We start from the raw sequence: 22,718 nt of genomic DNA, 5'->3' as shown, positions 1-22,718 counted from the left end.
TGACTGTGACTGACATTGGAATTATTGACAAGAGCAATGCTGCCCAAATGCAATCTTTTCTTCAAATTAGTTGTTTTGAAATTCCAAGTAACATTCCACAAGATGATGATGATCATACTTTCCCTACTCGTCTGCTGACAAAAACTCTTCCAAATGGTGAGACGTGCACAAGAGACTTGTTATGCTGGAATACGGAAAAACAATCTCTGTATTGTGCACCCCGCTTCATTTTGAACAAAAGTGCTGCAAATGCATTAGTTCTCTCTGATCAATCAGGATGGAGCATCAACAGAGGTTGGAGGAAGTTGAAAGACTAAATACCATCACATGAGAATTCAACGTCACACAAAGAAAACTATGTTACATGGAAATCAGCCAGTCGGGCAGAATCAGCTGAAGGTTCAGTTGAGAATTTACTCTTGACTGAACTCTCTACAGAAACTAATAACTGGAAAGAACTTCTTGAGCGCATCCTGAATGTCATCCTTTTTCTTTCTGAGTGGCAATTGGCTTTCTTTGGTTCCAGTATTGGTGATCATGCAAATGGAAACTTTCTAGGCATAGTTGAGCTCCTCAGCAAATATGACCCACTTTTATCAGAGTACGAAAAACGTGTTCGAGAATCGCAAGAGAGTCAAAAGCACATACAAGTCCATTATCTCTCCACACGCATACCAAATGAGTTTATTGAGCTATGTGGGTCATCCGTACGAACAACAATTCTTGATGAGATTTGAAATGCCAAATATTTTTAAATCGTTGATTCCACTGCAGATTGTTCTCACAAGGAACAGACTACTATGGTTATTCCATATGTTAAGATAGCTCAACATTTTCAGTTGAAGAAAGGTTTATTTTGTTTGATAATTTCACAAGAAAAACTGGAAAAGAAATTGCTGCTCGAGTACTAGCAATTCTAGAAGGTTTTAAGTTAGATTTTCAAGTCTGCATTGGTCAAGCCTGTGACAATGGATCTAATATGGCTGGGAAGTACAAATGTGTACAAACAGTTCTGCTTGAGCATAATTCAGACTATATTTTCTCCAGTTGTGGAAACCACACACTAAACCTTGTAGGTGTTGACTGTGCTGAATCATGCAAGGAGGCAATTACTTACTTTGGAACTGTTCAGCAAATGTACAATCTCTTCAGGAGCAGTCCACAAAGGTGGGAAATTCTGAAGCAATATCTTCCTGTTTCACTGCATGGGATGTCCAAAACTAGATGGTCTGCCCGGATTGACGGTTGTCAACCAGTTGCGCAGCATTTGAATTCAGGGAGAAAGGCTTTAAATGAGCTTGAATCTCTCAATCTCACTTCTCAGGCTCGAACTGAACTTCAGTCTATTCAGAAGCACATATCTAAATTTTAATCCATTCTGATGTCATCTTTGTGGATGAAACTACTTACAATGATCCACCAAACTAATCTGGTAATTGAAGCACGCAATGCTACACTTGATGTTGAGAGGGATAACATTGAAAGTCTTATCAATGACATTCAACAGATTTGTGAACAATGGGATGTGATCCTGACTGAGTCCAAATTAGTAGCACAGAATATTGGCATTTCATCTGAGTTCTCCACCAATCGCAATTTACCTACTGAATCCGATGCTGAGCAGCATTATAGGGTCAACGTCTTCCTTGTCACCTTCGACTCTATTCAATCAGGTCTTACACGTTGATTTGAGTCACAGTGACCAATTTGTACCCTTTTTGGGTTTCTTTGGCAGTTCAACAGACTGAGTAATGAAGATCTACTTTTTGCATCTGAACAATTTCAGCAACAGCACAACAAAGAAATCTCAAAAGATCTCATTGACGAGGCCATCTTCCTCAAACGAATATATTCCACGAACTTTAAATTGGATTGCAAGTCAAAGGAATTGCTTCAAGAAATACTTGAACTTGGACTCTCTGGGATGTTTCCTAATATCACAATTGCATTGCGTATTTTTGTCAGTTTGCCTGCATCAGTGGCTTCAGGTGAACACACCTTCAACATGTTGAAGCAGGTAAAGAACTATCACCGTTCAACTATGGGACAAGAGCGTTTGAATGGGCTCTATGCTTAATATCAACTGTGACATTGCACAAAAGCTAGATTTTTTCCTCAATAATTAGCACAGAAAAAGGCTAGAAAAGCATTTGTTAAATAAAAAAATATTCAAATTATGTCTCACTCTTTTTTTGATGCCTTATTTTGTTTTCATGTATCGTCATTTTTTATTTTTATTATGGCTAGGGGCCTCAAAAGCTGGAAGTGGCCCGGGCCTCTCTGGACCTCTGAGAGGTCCTGCTCATGGGTATTTCCTTTCCCAAAGCTCCCCTCAAGAGGATTTTATTACTGGAAGTAATGATCTGACCTTCTAGTTTTGTACGTACATAGCTATGAATTTGGCTGAAGAAACTGGCAAGGATAAATAGGGAAACCCAACTCTTTCAGGACACCAATACAGAATATTAATTTAATATGATATTTGTATAATCATATGGCCCACCCCACAGCCCCTCATCTGAGCCTCATCTCATGAATATTTTAACGATTGTATCTTCAGTAGAAAATGCCTTTTGTTGTATGATGTACACATCACTTATAATATGCTTTCTGGGGCACTCAGAGGTCTAAGTAGTAGCAGGTGTTCTTTATATGCTCTAATTCATAAACAATACAATTTCAGACTTAGAAAACTACACATGTAGCAGAGTTCACTCTTTAGACTTTGCAACAGCAGTTGGCTTTGTTTGCTGAAAGAATTATAAATATACTGAACATCCTATGTATTTATAACCTCTTCTAAAGGTGTGGATGAAACACTGAATGCCTGGTTAAAAGAAAAATAAATGTTATTTTATCAGTGTTGAATGTATGAGTAAGCATAGCTCAATATGTAACCTGTTTTTCTTTTAAATATAAAGACCTCAAGAGAAATCAAGATTTCAGGAGCTATTGGACCCTGTGTCTCTCTCAATTCCAAAGGACCTTGTGTGTCAGAAAATGTAAGTTACTTTTGTTGTAAGTAGGTGCAATTTTGAATTGCTAGAAAATAAGACCTAGGTTTTCTGGATTTGTAAAGGAATGTGCTGGTACTTAATTGTTGGATCAAAACCCCTGAATAAATCATTATCAGCATTTTAAAATTTGTTCATGAACAGTTTTTCAGATATGCTCCTGACTCACGCCTCCAGGCTCTCAGTCATCAGAGGGCTATATACAGAGTCTGGTGAATTTAGGTGGTTAGGTTTTTTGAAATATATTGGATGTGTTTTTGGATGGACACCAACAATGAGGTGGTTTTTTAACTGTGTTCTCTGCTCTCTTATAAGACCACAGTTCCATGAAGCCCTACATCCTGTGACCCATTTATGTTGTATCATGATGTTGCATCAATATGTGATATTCTATCAATATGATATAATATAAAATCACAAAAAAACATGCACAGCCCAACTACAAATATAGCAAAAATAAGTATTAAACCAGTGACGGGGAATTCAACGTTTAGGAAGTTTGATAAGTATCCAGTATGTAGGAGTTTATTTGACCCAGTGGTAGCGTCTCTCTAGCCCCAAGAACCTCCCTTGCACAATCACCATCTCTCTCTTAAGCCAACCTTGTGCCCATACAGTTATACCTCTGGCCTCTTTCTTAGAGGAAGTTTAGTAGCCTGTTACCTCCATCTGACTTTCCTGCTGCCACCTTTGTGATGGAGGGATACCACCTTCTCTTCCCCTTTCCATTCCCTTCCTGTGATGTCTATCCTTCCATACTCTCTCTCTGCCATCTTGGGAGTGTCCCTTATTGCCTTCCCTATGGAGTTGTTTTGATTTCTTCTGCCCCCAACTGGTGCCTGTTCTTCTGCTCTTTCTGAGGGAACTGGCCTGCAGCTGCTGCTCATGTTGGCAGCCTCTCTGCCTCTAGAAGCCAGCAGAGGGAGCCTTGAGGATCCATAACAGAGAGGAAATAGTGGCCTGTAGTGATCAGAGGCAAGAAGTGCAGCATTTTTAATAGCTCTATAAGTATATTAGTGAACAACAACAAGATATTCCTGTTTTAAAAATTATTCTATATAATGTATTTACAGGAGATAGGAACAGGAGGTACGTGTCAATGGAAGATCTGTGGCCTTAATCCCAATACAACACTTGCGCTGTATTTTGAGGTGGTCAATCAGGTAAGAGAAGTTTCACTCCACTTGTATTAAACTCAAAACACAGTAGTTTTATTTTTATGTAAATCTTGAATACTGTATTTTATTTTTACTACTCCCTCAACCATTCCCACACAGTCTATTACCATCCTCAGTCAAGTTTTTAAATTGGTTGGTATCCACCCAATGTGATGAGTTGACTTTGTTTATAAATGTTACATTACATACACCAGCAGCGATCCATTTATTGAATGACAGATATCAGAAGATAGAAAAACAAATAAGTGTTTATTAGCTGTAAAATGTTTACTTTTTAATATATATATATAAAACCTAGCTAATTGTAAATGCTGCCATTTAAGCTTCAATGAACAGATAATCTGGTGATGAGAGAAGAATTGGTATACTGTAGTTGGAGGAAAAATTGGATTGTACATTGCTTCTAACCAGATATATGAATATGCAGCTTTACATTGTTGTGCATTTTTCTTCAAATTAGTAAAAAAAAAAAAAAAAACAAAGCAAAAATAAAAACAAAACAAAACACCAAAACCAACCAAATAAATCTCTGATCTTTATAAATATTTTAGCAAGTTTTCAAACTATTGTAAACATTCTTTAATATGCATTGTTGGATTGAATTCAGCAGTTCCAGGTTTTGATTTTCCAGTACATGTGTGAACAGAAACCAGAGTTGTACTTCCTGGAATAAATTGCTGATATTTTAGGTTTAAGTCTCTCTCTTTAGGTGAAGGCAAAGGGCTCTGTTCCAGATGAATAAAGACTTATTTCAATTTGCAGATAAATCTATTCTGTACCTCCTGAGAAGAGAGAGAAAAAATAATTCCTTATTTCTTTTAATAGGCAAAAGTACAATGTTCTCTTTAATATCCTTAGTAATATTGACTCAAAATACCCATATGTAACAAACAGCAGTTGTAATAGCTCTGCATTACCAAATAGATGTTGAGAGTTTGGAAAATAATGTAGTTCTTTAGTAGTAACTGAATGTATTTTTCTATAGTGTATTTCTGTTTTAAAATATGGATTGTTTTGGTTGTCAAATTGAATGTTATAGATCTGACCTTAAAATGTAGGCACCTCCAATTGTGCACATCCATTTGTACGTGCCTAACCTAAACAAATACTTGATGTATGCATATAAATCAGGGATTTATGTACATACTTGGCCAATTACTTGCTATCTGCATGAGCAAACATCTGATTTACATGTGTAAATTAGATGTACACAAATGGCTGCCCCCACATAACTTTGAAAATGTGGTCCTTTGTATGAAATTCTACTATCAAACTGCTGGTTATTCTTTCAGTCTAGATAGGGGTTTTGAAAATCTACATTTGTTATTCCTGAAGCATATTTAAATTGCTAATTATTGGAAGGGTTATGGATTAATTGGAAATGCTCGACACTTGAAGAAAACATAAGTTTTATTCCCTTCATCTCTGAAGAGGGAGGAGGCTGTTTCTTCAAGCCATTGTGGCAAAGATTTCAAACATGACAATCTGTATCTTGCACCCAGATATAGTAGGAGAGAACAGAGATGCAAAATAAGTTCTGAGCAAGACTTGTAGCAATCCTCATTTTTAAAGCTAAGATTAATTCAAATGAGAAGGTATGAAAATCTTTTAGATTCAGTAAGTGGTTATAAGCATTGGAAGAATAGATATGACAGTCAGCTTTTGTGAAATAAAAATTGAAAAGCGACCGGCTCAGTGATTGATGATTTACATTTACTTTAAATTTACTTATTAAAGTTCCTGTGAAGCTAAATTTTTTTACACTCTTGCAAAAAGTGCCAAAGTCCTGCATAATTATTAGAATAACTACATTCTACCCACTTACTCTCCCTGCATTTGCAATTGGATACATTATTCTTCCCTTCTTGTCTGAAACTGTTGTGTAATATTGCTTTTCCTATTGAACAGCTTCATCATTATACCTCATTTTTTGCTGCATTTCAGTGGTAGGTGAAATGATTCATGTATAGTTGGTAAAGCACTCTGGGAATCCTTCAACATGAAAGGTGTCACATAAATACAATGTTAAGCCTCTGTTTTTAAAATTAGGATGATATCAGCCTTCATTAAGGTGAATTAGATATAATTTGCCTTCCTCTTTGTGAATTTTCACTAGACAGCCACCCCCAAGAAATTTATAGTATGTTAGAGGTGTATCGTATGCTTCATTTACATTTAACAAGGTAGTCTTCTTTTTATGGTTTACTTCTATTTCTGTTAGGTTTGTACTGCAGTTCATTTGAGAAATCCTAGTTTGTAGAAAAAGGCAAACTATTTTTTCCCTTCAGTTGCGGAGTATGATGTTTTCAGTGTATTTCCCCCATTTCATATTGTTTAAGCATATAAATTAATATCTGGTATGCTGTGTTCTTTTGTACAGTTGAGTTGAAACATAGATTTAACCCAGATGTTTGCAGCACTGATCGTACTGCATTCCTTTTCAACTGAAATATGATTGTCACAAAAAGTTTCATAGAAACAATAAGGAGTTTAGCATACCAGAAGATACTGTGATATGGGGAAAAGTGAACATATAATCAGCATTAGCCATTGATCATTCTGTACGTGCTTGTATATAATCTTTTGTAAATCATATCTATTGTTTTGCGATTTAACAATTGCTAACATAGTTTTAAAAAGTCAACCTTACACAGAAGAGTGTGTAAAATGATGATTTAATAAACTAACACTTCTCAGCATCCACTTAATGTCAGGCATATTTTGAAAACTAAAGTGATGGATACTTCTTTCAAAGGTATAAGAGTCACACTTAACCAGTTATATGCAGCGTTGTTGTTGCTGTATTGGTCCCAGGATATTAGAGAGACAAGGTGGGAGAGGTAATATCTTTTATTGGATCAATTTCTGTTGGTGGAGAGAGACAAGCTTTCGAGCTTACAGAAATCTGTATATCACTCAGTTATATACTGTACTGTGACTCTACTAATCTGGGCTTTGAAATTTCAGTTTGCATCAGAATTCCAGTTTCTATGACACTGTGCTGTAAATTATTGTTCAGCATTTTCACTACTTCTGGTTTAAGGGACAATGACAAATAATTGTACATTGTTTGTTTTATTATCAGTTGTTTTTAATCTTTAAAAATAGAATTGCTTTAACTCTTTTAAAGCAATAAACCCTTAACATAGAGAATACAGTACCATTAAGGAATTACTCGTATCAGACATTGATTCACCATATTGTGCTTTACAATGGTAACATTTACAAACAACACTAAAGTTACTTCCTTATATCTTTCAGGAATGCAAATATTTGGGTAGTTTAACTAGTTTCAAAATAATATTGAATGTATATATTTTACAATAGTTTCCTCTTAGGATATTAAGGAGGAAGTCTTCGGTATTGCCAACTCCAAATGTTAAAAAACAAAATTATGAGCCATATCCCCAAAAATCACGAAAGTAGCTAAAAATTATGAATTAAAAAATGTTTTGGGTTCTTTGAGTATGCCATTTGGTTTTTGAGCCTTTACCGCACAATTGGGTCACATTTTTTAAGCATTTCACAGTACACATGAGGTTTAGAACCTTTTTTTTCTAATGATAGCTGAGACTTTCATGTAATCACACAAACCTGGAACCTGTGACTTTAAGTAAAACCACCCAATATTGTGACACTTGCAATAAAATCATGAGTTGACAATACATCCTCTTTCCAGATCTTTTCCCCAGCTCGCACCTAACTTAGGTGAAGTGAACTAATCCTATCACTACACACCAAAAGCTATCAAGTATACAAAAAGGAAAAAAAGCATATTGCTTTTCTAACGCCTTTCCATTATAGTAATTTTGGGTGTTATTGGTAGGTTAAAAAACAATTATACCGAAATTGGATTTTTCAAATCAACAGTGTCTCTTTAAAACCTTGCAGCTGGCATGATGATTTTTTGTAAAGTAGGACTTTCTCCATTAGATGACTGTAATTTTAAAGTTAGACAAATTTTGGACTTAAATCTATAGCTCAAGATTGACAGAGAGTTTACTGGCTTACATTTTTTATCCACTAGACATTTACTGAGCATATTAGATTTATTAAAGTAGCTTCTTTCATATAATTTCTAATTTCAGAATGGATTTTGGCAGTGATAGGAATCCTAATATGATGATTATACTACAGAATCTTAGTGAGATTTTGTTAATTTTTTTTTTAAACACAGCACAATGCTCCAATTCCTCAAGGTGGACGTGGTGCAATCCAGTTTGTGACTCAGTACCAGCATTCAAGTGGACAGAGACGTATCAGAGTAACCACAGTTGCCAGAAAGTAAGCTTTAATTGTGATGAATTAATTTAGCAATGGTGTGATACACATCTGTTGCATTTCAAATAGAATTATTCAGTTATTTAACCAATTGAGTGCTTTTGGATATACAGTGCACATGGCAATGATGGGACTGTGCCTCTGATACTATGTATGTCTTCTGGATGAAGAGCTATAAAGCATCCTATTTCCAAGAAGTTGCAGGGCTGAATGGAAATGACCCAAATCCTTGTAGATGAAGCAAGAATCTCTGGGTGAAATTCTATGGCCTGTGTTTTGCAGGTGGTCAGACTAGATGATCATAATGGTCCCTTCTGATCTAAAAATATATGAATGTTAGATCTGTCAGAAGGTCGTTATATACAATTGCTCCTCCACCACCAAAACCCTCATCTGCAGTTTCATAGGTTCAATTAGCGTCGCAATTAGTTTGCTTAGAAAATGGAGGTTAGACATTAAGAAGGCAGTTTGCAACACTGAGTGGTGTTTTCTTTAGTATTGGGCAGATTATTGCATGCTTAATTTGGTGGTAGATTCCCCTTATCAAAGGAGGTGTTGGCAGTCACTGTTAGCAGTGACTGAGTCCCAGGTTGGCTTATACTTATTATATTTAATTAACGTCTTCTCAGTACTCAGTAGAACAGACATTGTATGCATACAGTACACTCATTCTTCACAATCTGCAAGGGCCCAAAATTAGGGCACAGAATGACACAAAGACCCAGAATGGGGGGCACAAGGAAATTTATTATTTTAGGAATCAGAATGTGTGATTCATTTTCAATTTAACATTTTCTATAACCTTCCTTTCATAATTCAGCATTTTTGATGTAAATGCCTTATAATAATAGTGACATTACATTATGTTTTTGTGGGTGGAGCTGCATTTTGATTCAAAATTAGGAGAATTCTGAAAAGAGAAGGGGCAATTGGGAAGTAAAGAGTCCACCCGAACTAAGATCTTGGAATTCCAACATGGGCTTGTCTGTTCTGAAATTGCTACAGCTAGGCTATCTGCCTTAATTTTAATAGAATATCCTGAGTCTGGATGTTTTTCATTTAGATATGGTAAAATGATTGTTTTTCTTTTACAGCTGGGCAGATGCTCAGACACAGATCCAAAACATCGCTGCTTCTTTTGACCAAGAGGCAGCTGCCATTCTTATGGCCAGATTGGCAGTTTATAGGGCAGAGACAGAAGAAGGACCTGATGTACTTAGGTGGCTGGACAGACAGCTGATACGACTGGTAAGAAGACCATGCTAAAAGTGTGAAATCAGCTTTTTCTCTCCAAGTTTACATTGTTAAGTAATTCATATGTCCAGTGGCAATCTGTAAATACTATATACAGAGAGACTGAATACTTCACCACCACCACCACCAAGAATGCATCGCCTACGAAGATTTCCTATTTAAATAATTAAAGTAGTTATGATTTTAGTTAGTATCGTATAGTTAGATTTTTAGATAGTATGTGTTCAACTCTCAGCACAGAGTCACTGCTCTGAAGCAGCCAAGTATCAAGAAGTTTAAAATAAGATTAAAGATCTAGCTCTGGGGAGTAGAAATGTCAAGCTGGGTCGGGGTGGAGAGAAAGAAGAAAAGTATGCATTTCAGCCTAATTTTGCAACCGAGAAAGCTGAAGTGTAGCTTACCACAGTTAGGATGGACACATAAGACATGAAAAGAAATTGATTACACTTGGGGAGTATATTGAGAAGTGTATATGCTTAAATACATTCTGAATCTTCAGTGGCTGAAACTCCCCCTCTTTCGCCTCCCTCTTCCCAATTGGTTTCTTATGGATTGTCTAAATGCCTGTATACTAGTTAAACTACATCTAGATAGTTGCAAAAAGCTATTTCTAGCTTCACTTAACTCCTTATGCAAGCACCAAATAAATGCATCCTTAGAGAAGTCCTTTGCCAAAGTTAAAATTTGTAGTAATTTTCTAAGCTGTCTGTTAGTAATGTCAGTCTTACTGTACTGTGACTGGAGGTGGGTGAAATTTTTTCAGCTAGTACTTTATTCAGTGTTTTATTAAGTTTGCCTCCCACATGTAGATTATAATTATTTACAACTGTCGTAATTATTTTTTTCTGGGAACATTTAATTTTGTAATTCCTCTTTGGGGATTTAAAAAAACAACTCCACAACCCAATATGGAAGGAAATTATTACTTGCCAAGAAGAGCATTTGTATCATGTTTCATCCTGGACCACGTTTGTACAGTAAAGGGAACTTGGGGAAGGAAAAAATATTGATTATAAAATGAAATATTTGAAAATAGAATAGTGGCATAAACAAAGCTGCCATACTAATTTAGATTGATTTTTCTTTTCCTTCAGTGTCAGAAATTTGGAGAATATCACAAAGATGATCCAAGCTCCTTCAGATTTTCAGAAACCTTCTCACTTTATCCACAGGTGAGTAGAAAGAAGGTGTTAAAGGTAAAGAGTAAATAATTAGGGGAAAAGCATGGATTTAGGAGGCAGTGGAGGGGATAGGACATTGGATTGGGACTGAATCAGAAGACCTGGGTTCTCTTCCCAGCTCAGCCACTAACTTGCTGTGTGACCTTGGGCAAGTCAGTTCACCTTTCTGTGCCTCTCTTTCCCTTCCCACTCTCTTTCTTCTTGTCTGTTTAGGGCTCCTCCGGGCAGGGACTGTTTCTTACAATGTGTTTATACAGTGCCTACCATAATGGAGGACTGTTCTTAGATGAGGCCTCTATGTACTATCGTAATACAAATAATAATATTAAATAGATTTTGGGGACAGCTATTAAAAAAAGAAATTCACAAATATTTTAAATTTCATGCTATACAGGATTGCTCTGGTGATGTCTTTCATGTACTACTTAAAAATAATAAATTGATGAGAGGAAACACTTCACTGACATTTTGTTAGTTTAATGCAGTTGAGCTTAAAAGGAATTGTGCATTTAGTACATAACCATTTCCAGAGCACTGTTAAACCCTGTTGCATCTGGATTTTCCATTGACCTCAAAGCACCTTCAGTGTAAACTGTCTGCACTGAAGAAAGATTGGTGCAGCAATAAAAGGGTTTGGGCTTTCCAGGTCCAAACTTTTAAAAGGTCCAAATTTGCAGTTGATAATAATTGTATTCCTTCTCATAGTAAAACTGCTCTTTGCCCAGTTTCTGTGTTTAAACATAGTACACTAACTCCTAAAAACTGTACAGTTAATTTACACATGCTATTTTAGTAAAGATTATAACAGTATAGAATATTCTGTTTTAGGTATAAATATAGGGGAGAGAAGAGATGTTAAACTCTCCTTTTAGTGCCTATCCATTTTGAGAGTGACCTTACTTTATTTTCATAGAGAAGTGCAATGTTAAATTATTTGAAAGCAGTTTTGTGAGTGGTACATTTCTAATGTTGCACTACCTAGTAGTGTGATAATTTTATTGGAAACAGATTTTTTCCAACTTTATTTGTCCAACCCTGTTGGACTTTTTGTTTTGCAGTTTATGTTTCACTTAAGGAGATCTCCTTTCTTGCAAGTCTTTAACAACAGCCCCGATGAGAGTTCATACTATCGACATCATTTCATGCGTCAAGATCTAACCCAGTCACTTATCATGATTCAACCAATCCTCTATGCCTACTCTTTCAGTGGACCTCCAGAGGTATGACAATGTTTAATTCAACTATAGGGCAAAAGTGCACTAGATGTGGGATTTTGTATTCATGGCCGTGTTGCAGATATTTATGTACGTATTAAAACAACCTTATGCATCATCGCCTGTGAAAGTGTAAAAGTGTGTGTGTGTAATATATTTTATATAAAACAGAAAATTGTGAGCAAGGCAGTTATGTGAACAATGAGATCTGATTGTTGCACAATAGCCTTGAGAGCATAACTCACTTTTTTGTATGATGGCATTCCAAACCAAGACACATGGGATGAAATTCTGGCCCCTTTCAAGTCAAATGGGAGTTTTGCCTTTGATTCCAATGACATCAGGATTTTCCCTATGGTGTAAATCTATTTTTAACACTAGGTTTTACTTTTTAATAGGTGTGAAGGATTTTACACAATTACTAGGAAAAACAAAGTTTCAAGGCTGTTTATGAAAGGTGATGTCATAGTCCCACCACATATCTCACTCAGAATTGACCCCTTCCATTGTCATACAGTTGACTATAGTTAATTAGCCTGTATTGCAACCAGTTTTGCAAACCCAAGAATTCTGGCTAGTTTAGATATAATGTAGGCGAGTTTCCAAAGCTTTAGTACTTATTAGTCCCAAACTATTAACAGATCCCATATCCTGAGTGCCCTGCATTCCATTTTTAAATAGATTTACCAGAAGCTACAGTAATAGTCAAATGAAACACAAACCTTTCTGCAAACATTTTAAAACAACTTTTGTACATAGAGTATAATACTTGGATGATTTTTATAAATTATTTGGTGCATGTGTGTATTTGGAACAGATAAGATACAAAACAGTCTCTGCTCGAGAAAGCTAGTAATCTAGAAGAATTCTGAGTCAAATTCAGTCTTAGTGTGTGAAACAATTCCACTGAAGTCAATGAAGTTGCACCCATGTATGCCAGCAGTGAATTTGACCCTGTCTTTTCATTGAAGTTATAATGGTGTCATGCTTTTTCAGTGGATAGATCTCCATACTACAAAGTGACATCAGTCTAGCCACAATTTTCTTTGTCAGTTGTTTTGTAAATTCAGTTCTTTTAGGTATCGCTATCATGATGTATCCTGTTACCTCACATGACACCAACATACAGTGGCCACCTTAAAAGCCTTCCAGTTGCCTTTTTAAGTAATGGTATCTCAGAATCCATATAGGCTTAGGTATTCAATCTACAGAGGATAGGGCAGCAAAGACAATACTATAGTACTATTATCTAGTTGCAAAGGTAAGGCTGTAAGGAAAATATATTCTAGGATGTTTCTAGACATTGAAGCATCTTTAAAGGGTGGGGGAGAAGGGGGCAAAGGGGGCAATTGCTCAGGTAGCGGAGGTGGCTGGGAGCCCCGGGCTTTTTTAAATTGCTCGGGTGGGCCGCAGGGCTCCTAGGCATGCAGGGTAGTATTGGTGGCGGTGAAGGCAGCCAGGCTGGCATGTGGAAGCCGTGTCCGTGCTGGAAGAGTGCGCCCAGCAGCACAGCCAGCAGCTCGCTGGGCTGCAGCAGCGCAGGCGCAGCACTACCCAAATGTGAGGCAGACCGTGTCTGCGACTTGTGCGTGTGTATACCAGCCGCTGCACGTGGTAGCTCTGCGCCCATGTGGCAATGCCGGGCCAGCAGCAGCGTGGGGCTCGGCTCCAGCGCACCCTGCACGAATCAAACCTCAGCCACCCCTTTCTAGGGTGCCCATTGACTGTTCTGCCCTAGGGCCCGGAATTGCTGTCGGCGTGCCTGGTGACATGGTATTGATAAAATGGAGGTATTTGAAAGAGAAGGCAAGGGCACAGTGATGAAAGAATTCTCCCAGCTCTTGACTTCTGTATTTACTTTTTTACATTACGGGTTCATGAAATATTGTGTATTTGGAATCAAGTAGTCTAAAGAAAAGCATTGCTTGGTGATCTGTTCAAAGAGGCTTGTAAAATACTTGGATTACTGTTCTGCATATTCAACTGAATTTTTTCCCCTTTATCTTAGCCTGTTCTTCTTGATAGCAGCAGCATTTTGCCAGATCGCATTCTTCTTATGGACACCTTTTTCCAGATCCTTATTTATCATGGAGAGGTAAGATCCGGTCATTCTTATGTATACATCCTGCTCATTGTAGAAATGTTCTGTTACCAAACTAAGGCTCTAATTCTGCAAGCATTTACTACAGTACTTCGACAGTGTGTACATGAGTAGAACCCGATAGAACTACTTGTATGCATAAAATTAAACATGTATATAAATGTTTGGAGGATTATGGCCTAATGTGATTTAATATAGTGGCACCTGGTATTATTTGCTATTTCTGCTATAAATGCTGTTTTTCAAGGGGGGGGCTAAGGTTTATTTTCTTCCACACACCTCAAGCTAAAACTTGTCCTACATGATATGAGCATGCTAAATTTTTATGTAGAACAGCAAAATGTTTTTTTTTGTACTTGTGGATACATTATTCCTATTAATATTTATTTCTTCTGTGCCTTAGGTGTGCATGAAATTTTACAGGAAATAAGATTGGTCCCTGATCTGACAAGCTTATAATTTAGCACAGCTAAGCCTGACAGCAGGGGTGAAAATAACTTAAAGGACTTACCGGTACGCCGGAGTCCTGAGCAGGGCATGGCCTCAACTGGAAGAGGCGGGGCCTCAACCGGAAGAGGCGAGGCCTTTCAAGATTTAGAGACCCTGGGGCTCTGGCTGTGGCTGGGAGCTCCAGGGCCTTTAAATCACCCCGGAGCTACCAGCTGCAGAGGTGGCTGGGAGCCCCGGGGCACATGGGTGAATTAAAGGGCCCGGGGCTCCGGCCGCCGCGGAGCTCCAGGCCCTTAAAATCACTGCGGGAGCCCTGCCACCACTACCCCGGGGCGGCAGGGCTCAGGCTGGGGTAGCGGCAGCAGGGCTCCGGCCGCTGCGGGGAGCCCTGGGCCCTTTAAATCCCCGCCGGAGCTCTGGCAGCGGGGCTTGGGCGGCCCTTTAGAGGGCCCGGGCCTCCCCGCAGGGGCTGGAGCTCCGGGACCTTTAAATCCCCGCACAAGCCCGGCTGCCAGAGTTCTGGTGGTGATTTAAAGGGCCTGGGGCTCCCCGCAGCGGCTGGAGCCCTGGGCCCTTTAAATCAGCACCGGAGAAGCCAGTCCATTCCGGCACGGTGTACTGGCTTACTTTCACCTCTGCCTGACAGACAAAGGTGGGGAAAAGTATGGGCAAGGACAGTGGCTACACAAGTAAAAGATTATATTACCTGCTTTTGTTACATACACATATTGTTAGATCTTGTGTTTAGAGAGTCAATTTTATAAGTTAATAGGTATTAATAGTTGGAGGGAGCAAAGTCTAGCAAGAGGACAAGAATGGTGGAGTAGAGGTGAACATTGGAACATTCCCCTCTCAAAGTCCTATTTATATCAACTGTATTGTGAAAATGGATGACTGTCTTTTTGTTCTGTGTTTGTACAGCACCTTGCACAATAGTGTCTTGGTCCATGAGTGGGGATCCCAGGCACTATGATAATACAAATGATGATGATGATATGCTTTTTAAACTTTTTATTCTCTAGACTATAGCTCAGTGGCGCAAGTCAGGCTACCAAGACATGCCAGAATATGAAAATTTCCGCCATCTTTTACAAGCTCCAATAGATGATGCCCAGGAAATTCTCCATTCCAGATTCCCAATGCCCCGGTACATTGATACAGAGCATGGAGGAAGCCAGGTACGATGAACTGTGTACATAGGTTTAAGAAATGAGGTATTATTAATGCCTAAATTAAAGATATTATAAACGTTCATTTAATTATTAAAACAAATTTAGTGGATAGATATATAAATGGTGACTTAGCAATTAGAAGGTTGAAATTCTGACAGAAATAAGTATGTAGAAGTAACTTGTTACTTAATATCAGAGGGGTAGCCGTGTTAGTCTGAATCTGTAAAAAGCAACAGAGGGTCCTGTGGCACCTTTAAGACTAACAGAAGTATTGGGAGCATAAGCTTTCGTGGGTAAGAACCTCACTTCTTCAGATGCAGTCTTGCATCTGAAGAAGTGAGGTTCTTACCCACGAAAGCTTATGCTCCCAATACTTCTGTTAGTCTTAAAGATGCCACAGGACCCTCTGTTGCTTGTTACTTAATGTTTGAGTCCCTTTTTTAGACACTATTATTCTTGCATTAGTTTTTGGATTTTGAAACATTTCTTAATATTCTATTATTTACATTTATTTTACTAGGGTTTTTTTTTTTAATTAAATTTTCCACAACTTTGAAAAGTTGTCAACATCTCAGAATATTTGTGTGTTGTAGCTATGGAATCCAGGGATCTTTACATTTTGGTTCACATTTACCATCACTTAGAGGTTACTCACTTTTCCCTGCAAAAACTTAACTTTATCAAAAACAAAATACTAAGAAAATGACAACCATGCATGTTTTGCTTCAGATAATCAAGGCTAAATTCTGTGGCTATAAGATTTCTTCTGTTTTAAATGTAGTGATTTATTTCCACTTTGGTTTATGTTTTCAAAGGCCCGCTTCCTGCTTTCTAAAGTCAATCCCTCTCAGACTCACAACAACATGTATGCCTGGGGACAGGTAAGGATACAAAACATTGTGCTAAGCTTATTTCATTGGTGAATATGCTTGAAGGAATATTTTTTTCTATCTTCAGTTTCCCAGCTTTAGACACAGTGAAGTATTAGCTGCATACTGGCAGTAATAGCCACAGTTAATACAAAATGAGAAAAAATACAGTATTCCTGGCTGCTACTTAAAACTACCAAGATTAAAGAGAAGATGCATCATTGCTGCTTTATTTCCCCTGAAAAAAATTGGTCCAGTTTGCTGCTTGGAAACGTCTCTTAGGCTTGAGTTGAGATGTCTTCCCAAATCAGAGACTGTCTTCAAATTCTTTTCACTGTAAAGAATTTGATGAGAGGGCACTAATCCTTGGGCAAAGAATTTTTTTGCATCCAGAAAATCTGTTATTTATCTCAGCAATATAGTTCAGGAATTGATCACCAAAAAGTGCCAGAAAACTGTCCTACAAATTGATAGACTCTGAGATTAAGGTTTAACAAGGGCTGGGCAGTGCACCGGTATTTTATTGATACCTAGGTTTCCCCTGGTCCAGGCTGCCATTGGGTAACCAGGAAAATTAGCTTTTCAAGTCTTAACTCCGGGAAGAAAGCTTATTAAATATACAGAAATTCAGGAAGTAGGGCTACCTACAGAAATTCACTTTCCTGACTCTGTTGCAGCCATAACAGCTCTGCATCCCAATCTCCTAGCCTCCCTTCCAGCTTTGAGCTTCATATCAGGAAAAGAAATATAACTGAGCATAAATGCCAAGTTAGTGGCATTGTCAAATAAAAATGTACTGACATTAGGTTTGTACGCACTTCTGTTGTTGATACCAAAATAGTGGAAGCTTTTGCCAAGTAGTCTGATGACGGGCATATCCAGTCCGAAACATTGGAGAAATATTTTGATATCTCGTTAAATTTATAATGTAACCAAAACAAAACTTTGACCCAATTTAAAAACTAAGTAACTGTATTTCAGGCTGGACAAATTAGCCTCTTCTTCATTTAGAAAGGAAAAGGCAAGCTTCCCCTACCAATGTTATTGACAGAGACTCAGCTGCAAAGTAAAAATAGAATTTTTCACATTTCCATTGGCACTGTATTATATAATTTCTGCATGAACTCCTGCAAGGTTAGCTTTCAGTAGCTTTTGCAAACTGACTTCAACCAACTAAAGTAGTCCATTTATCACATGATATATGCCATTTTTTGCAATTTTAAACTAAATTTTAAACTTAACTAATTTTGCTCTTAACCTTTCCCTGAGTTATTTGGGTTGTTTCATGTAATTCTGGCTGAAGTCTGAATTGGTGAAAATCACCAATAAAATTTGATACTCCACATTGCCCTGAAGAGGGCACCTGCACACCATTGAAACAGTGTTTCAGGAGGCAATGAGTCATATAGTTTACCCTTTAATATCATATTGTAAGTGAAGATTTTTCAAACTTTGGCCCTGTATGTGCATTTACTGTATTTAAAACATATTCAGAAAAAAAAATTAAATTTCAATAGAGAGTTTCATTGTATTTACTTGAAAGTACATCTTCAAATTACTCTTTAAACTATTGTAATAATTTAATTTGAACTTGATACAAGATAATATCTAGCTGTGATTGTCACTGCTTTCAACTGTACTTTTTCTTTGGTGGTGACTGGGCATTTTACAGTTTTTAAGAGAAAAAGCTGTTTACAATGTTTTAAGTCTCTACTAATTCCAAACTTCTTGGCATCAATATATCTGCCTGTGTTAAATTTAAATTTTGTATATGCTTGCATGCTGCAGTGCTAGGTTTTTAAATGAATAGAAATTATATCTTTGTGCGGTCTGTGCAAAAACAAAGCTAATTTTCATGTACTTAGTTTTCTCACTGGTAAACTACAGAGCCCAGATTTCTCAGTAGACAAAGTGTTCGATTTGTTGTTTACTGAACTACTCTCTAGATGGTCTTCAGCTACATTAGTGGTGAATTATTAGGTGATGTCGAGCTCTCTTCCAATGTAAAAATTGTGGAGTGGTGAGTCACACTCTGACTCCTCGATGACAGTCTATTTATAATCCTGTTACTGCTCCTTGCACAAGAAGAGGCGAATTCAGACTAAACTACTAAACCCGACTCTGCCACTGATCACTTTGCGGCTTCGGCCAGTTCTAAAAACAGTCTATTCATTTTGAGTGCCCTAATTTAGACACATGTTACCTGTTCGTGAAAAGTGTCATGAACACCCATTGAGCTCACTGACTTTAGTTGGAGTTATGGATGTCTCTGAAATGAAGTTTTAGTTGTGTCAAGGTGGGCATGCAAAGACAGGTAGCCCAAAATAGTGACCATTTTTGAAAATGTGGCCCTTAACCTCTGTGCTCTGTCTGTTTTCTTTATCTGTATTATTATTTGCATTTCTGTAGGGCCTAGGGGCCACGGCCTTGGACTAGGACACCACTGTGCTAGGCACTGTGCAAACACAGAACAAAAAGATGGTCCCTGCTTCAAAGAGCTTACAGTTTGTAAGAAAAAGTATAATAGTTGGACAGATAGATAGATGTGGGAGTACACGAAGACAGTATAGGTCAGCATGAGAGACGGTGGTCTCAGCACAACCACAGCCTAACCATTGTCAAGTTTTTTGTAGTCATCACAGCAAAGGAGGTTTTAAGGAGGGAGTTGTTGGAAGAAAATGAGGTAAATTTGCTGGTGTTTATGGGGTGCTCCTCCTGCTCCTCCGTAAAATGCGGATAATGACACTGATCTTAAAAGAGGTCTTGTGAGCTTTAATTATATAATGTTTGCAGGGCTGCCAAGTCTGTTGTTTTTCTTTATGTACTACAGGTTTTGGCCTTTTTACCTGGAAACTTGAGTAATTTGCCAGTTTTTTTCTAATGCTGGGCTCATTGCTTAGTATGGGCTGATCTGATATGAAATCAGAGAACCCCTTGTATGTGTTTTTAAAAATAGCACTCATGCTAAAATGTTGAAAATTTACTGTCTGTTTCCTTGACTTCTTAGCTATCTAAGGCTCTCTCCCAAGTGATATGTCTCTCTAATATCCACACTCAATTTTTTCATTTCGTCCTCTTAAAGCTTGTATTTTGCCATGAGCACTTCATAGGGAGCTTCTTGGAATTCTTCAAGTTGTTCCCTGAGGTCAGAGAGCAAAGAAAAAAAAATGGGGAGATAGCATCTTTTTGACCCCTGACTCGAGGTGTATGACCTTTCGATATCATTACCAGTTTTAAGAACCACAGAATGGAACTGTCATTTAGCTCTGAGCCAGCATGCATTGAAGTCTATGGAAAGACTTCTCCATTTGGGTATGTCTATAGGGGAATCCTGGGGTGTAATTACAGCTTATCTTGACATACCCGAGCTGGCTTGGGTACTGGTGCAATGAAGACATGGCAGCTCGGGCTTCAGCATGGACTGTACTAGCCCGCCTGGAATGTATTACTCATATGGAAGCTTGTGCTGCTCGGGCTTCACTGCTTCAGTACCCAAGCTAGCTATATCTATTCATTGGAGCTACATGAACGCCAATGTGTAGACATACCCCTAGTCTTCAGAGGGCGTTGGATCAGGCCCTGGGCGGTTTGCTATCTTGTGTTTCCCATTGATATTTTGGGTGTGTGTGTTAAATGATAGTTAATTTAGTGGTGGTAGTAACAGGCATTCCTCTGTCTTTCTATTTTTTCTTATTTAGTGCACTAAGATAGGAACAGTGTAGGAAATATGGCTTGACTTTTTATTTATTTTCTCTATAAAATGTGTATTCAATATTTGTCAACTATCTAAAACTTTAGGCTTCCCACAAATGCATTTAATTATCTCCCCACATTGTCTTGTTGCAGAATCTGTTTAAGATGGGAAAGAATATAGTTGTGATGGTTTATACTTGAATTTATGCAAATATATTAAACGTCATTTAGCGTTTGTAAATGTAAACCTACAATCTTGCATTTTTGTCAAAATGTTGTTTGTAAAGCCCTTTTAAAAATATTAAATGATTATTTTACAGAACATACTGTGCATTAAAAATTGTTTTTTTTTCCAACTACACTTGCTTCATAATTAATATAATCTAATGAATTCTCCTTGTTTTTACTTTCTCTTGGAGGAGTCTGGCGCACCCATTCTGACTGATGATGTCAGCTTGCAAGTCTTTATGGATCATCTGAAGAAACTTGCCGTCTCCAGTGCTGCCTAAAATGATGCAACACATTACAGACATTGACAAGCTGAACTGTATTTCAGCTTTCTTTTTCCTTTATCTTTTTCAATGTGTCTGCAAACAGAATGCTGTGATGTGCACAAGCTGCCTAACTAGATTTCAAAGTGGTGTAGTTTTCAAGAAAACATTTGTTAACAGCAAATGTCTTAATGAAATATAATCAGAGGAAAAAGAAAAAAGTCTTTTTGGTTACCATGATGATTTATATATATATATTATTTTTAGACCATTGATGATAACTTTGAAATGTGATATTTTTTTAAATGGTTGAGAATGTGACTCTGCCTTGCACTACAAAGACATGTTAAACATTACAAAGGAAATCTGTAGTGGCACTGTGCTTTCTAGATTGCCTTGTGACTATTTCTCTTTACTCATTTTGAACAAAAAGCAAACAAAGATACAGAAAAAGCATATAAAATAAATAACATAAACTCACTCTTTCTGACTTAGTCTACAGAGTGTTTAATTTCTTCAATAATCAGTTGTGTTTGTGTGGTGATTATTCAGAAAAAAATATTCTCTTTCAAGTATTGACTTTTTTTATGTTTATTTTTTACCTTTCCTTTTTTTGGTAACAGATTGTTTCCCTCCTTTCCTTTTAAAGAATTTGAGCACAATTTAAAAAAATCAGTTCTTGTCCAAAGTGTAAACCTGACAATCCACATGTTGAATCTCTGCCAATAATTGAACCCTATTATAGTTAGTACTATCAAACACTAATGTACATTAATATACTCAAGGCGAAGGAGAATAATATCTGATACATTTTAGATTGTTCTAAGAAAAAGTCTACACTACAGTTGTGAAGTGAGTAGAAATGTAGTCTTGATTTGTCTTAACCAGTAAAATATACTTTTTCCCTAGGATACATAGATTTTTTTTGTTATAGCCTTATAATAATAATACTCTGATGTGTGGCACTACACATATGCTTTTTTGTTTCTGCTTCCTTTTTGTTATAAATTCAGTAGGTTGCAAATTTTTGTTGAAACAGTATTATGCATTATATGCCATAATTGTAATAAATTTGGTGATACTGTGTTCTTGATTTTTTTTGTAAATTAATGTGTTCACATTTACTGTTTAAAGTTTACATATGGAACAGATGTTTACATTGCTGATGCTATTTTGACAAGCAAAAATGTAAAATTTGGTAGTGGATAATAAGAACATGTTGTGCAATGACTGAAGGAAGAGAGATAATTTTGACCTAGAAATCCAGTTATATGCTCGTGAGATAGGCATGAGTTTTCTCCTGTTTGTCTGTAAATTCTGTAAAACTTGATGAAATCAATAGCCTAGTTTTATTTCCTTAATTTGCTTTTCTTTAAATGAGATTATATCCAGGCCAAAAGAAGCTCAAATAAAGCATACCTTTTCTCTCACTGTTTTGTATTTACTTAACTGTTGGTAGAGTATATTTGCATCTGATAAACTGTTTTGTCTAAAAGCAGATGTGGTACTAAAGATGGAGATAAGGAAAGTCATAATAACGTCACATATTTTGTATATTTACACAATTGTATAATTTTGCTACTGTAGCCATCAAACTTTCAGCCTAGTTTCTAGAAATACAGAAAGGGCTCAAATCACTGACTATTTAGGTAGCATGAATTGTGACAGTTCTCAGGGTACCCAGGACTGAATGAACTTCTTATTCCTGCCTCCAGCAAAAGGGTGTCTTGCTTGTGGTAGCTGGGTGTCAGCTTCCTGACACTGCCGCCAGCCCTTCCTTTGCCTTGCAAGTTAACGATAGGTGCACCCCAATCCCCGAA

General features: G+C 37.3%; 1 protein-coding gene across 2 annotated transcripts in view; it reads left to right on the top strand.

Annotated features, from left to right (window-relative positions):
- Positions 1-22,328, top strand: part of SEC23A (SEC23 homolog A, COPII coat complex component) — a 44,185-nt gene extending 21,857 nt beyond the window's left edge. For both annotated transcript variants that reach the window (XM_005301547.5, XM_024102003.3), the window contains exons 11-20: positions 2,922-3,002; positions 4,088-4,177; positions 8,370-8,476; positions 9,568-9,721; positions 10,822-10,899; positions 11,967-12,128; positions 14,131-14,217; positions 15,696-15,851; positions 16,661-16,726; positions 20,827-22,328. In XM_005301547.5, coding sequence (XP_005301604.1) covers positions 2,922-3,002; positions 4,088-4,177; positions 8,370-8,476; positions 9,568-9,721; positions 10,822-10,899; positions 11,967-12,128; positions 14,131-14,217; positions 15,696-15,851; positions 16,661-16,726; positions 20,827-20,916 — 1,071 coding nt within the window. In that variant the 3' untranslated portion in view covers positions 20,917-22,328. The remainder of the gene's footprint in view (positions 1-2,921; positions 3,003-4,087; positions 4,178-8,369; positions 8,477-9,567; positions 9,722-10,821; positions 10,900-11,966; positions 12,129-14,130; positions 14,218-15,695; positions 15,852-16,660; positions 16,727-20,826) is intronic.
- Positions 22,329-22,718: the final 390 nt, after the last annotated feature.

The sequence above is a fragment of the Chrysemys picta genome, chromosome 4, assembly GCF_011386835.1.
Source record: "Chrysemys picta bellii isolate R12L10 chromosome 4, ASM1138683v2, whole genome shotgun sequence".
NCBI classification, from domain to species: Eukaryota; Metazoa; Chordata; order Testudines; family Emydidae; genus Chrysemys; species Chrysemys picta.
The sequence above is the reverse complement of the archived record's forward strand: the minus strand, read 5'-3'. Positions and strand labels throughout refer to the sequence as shown.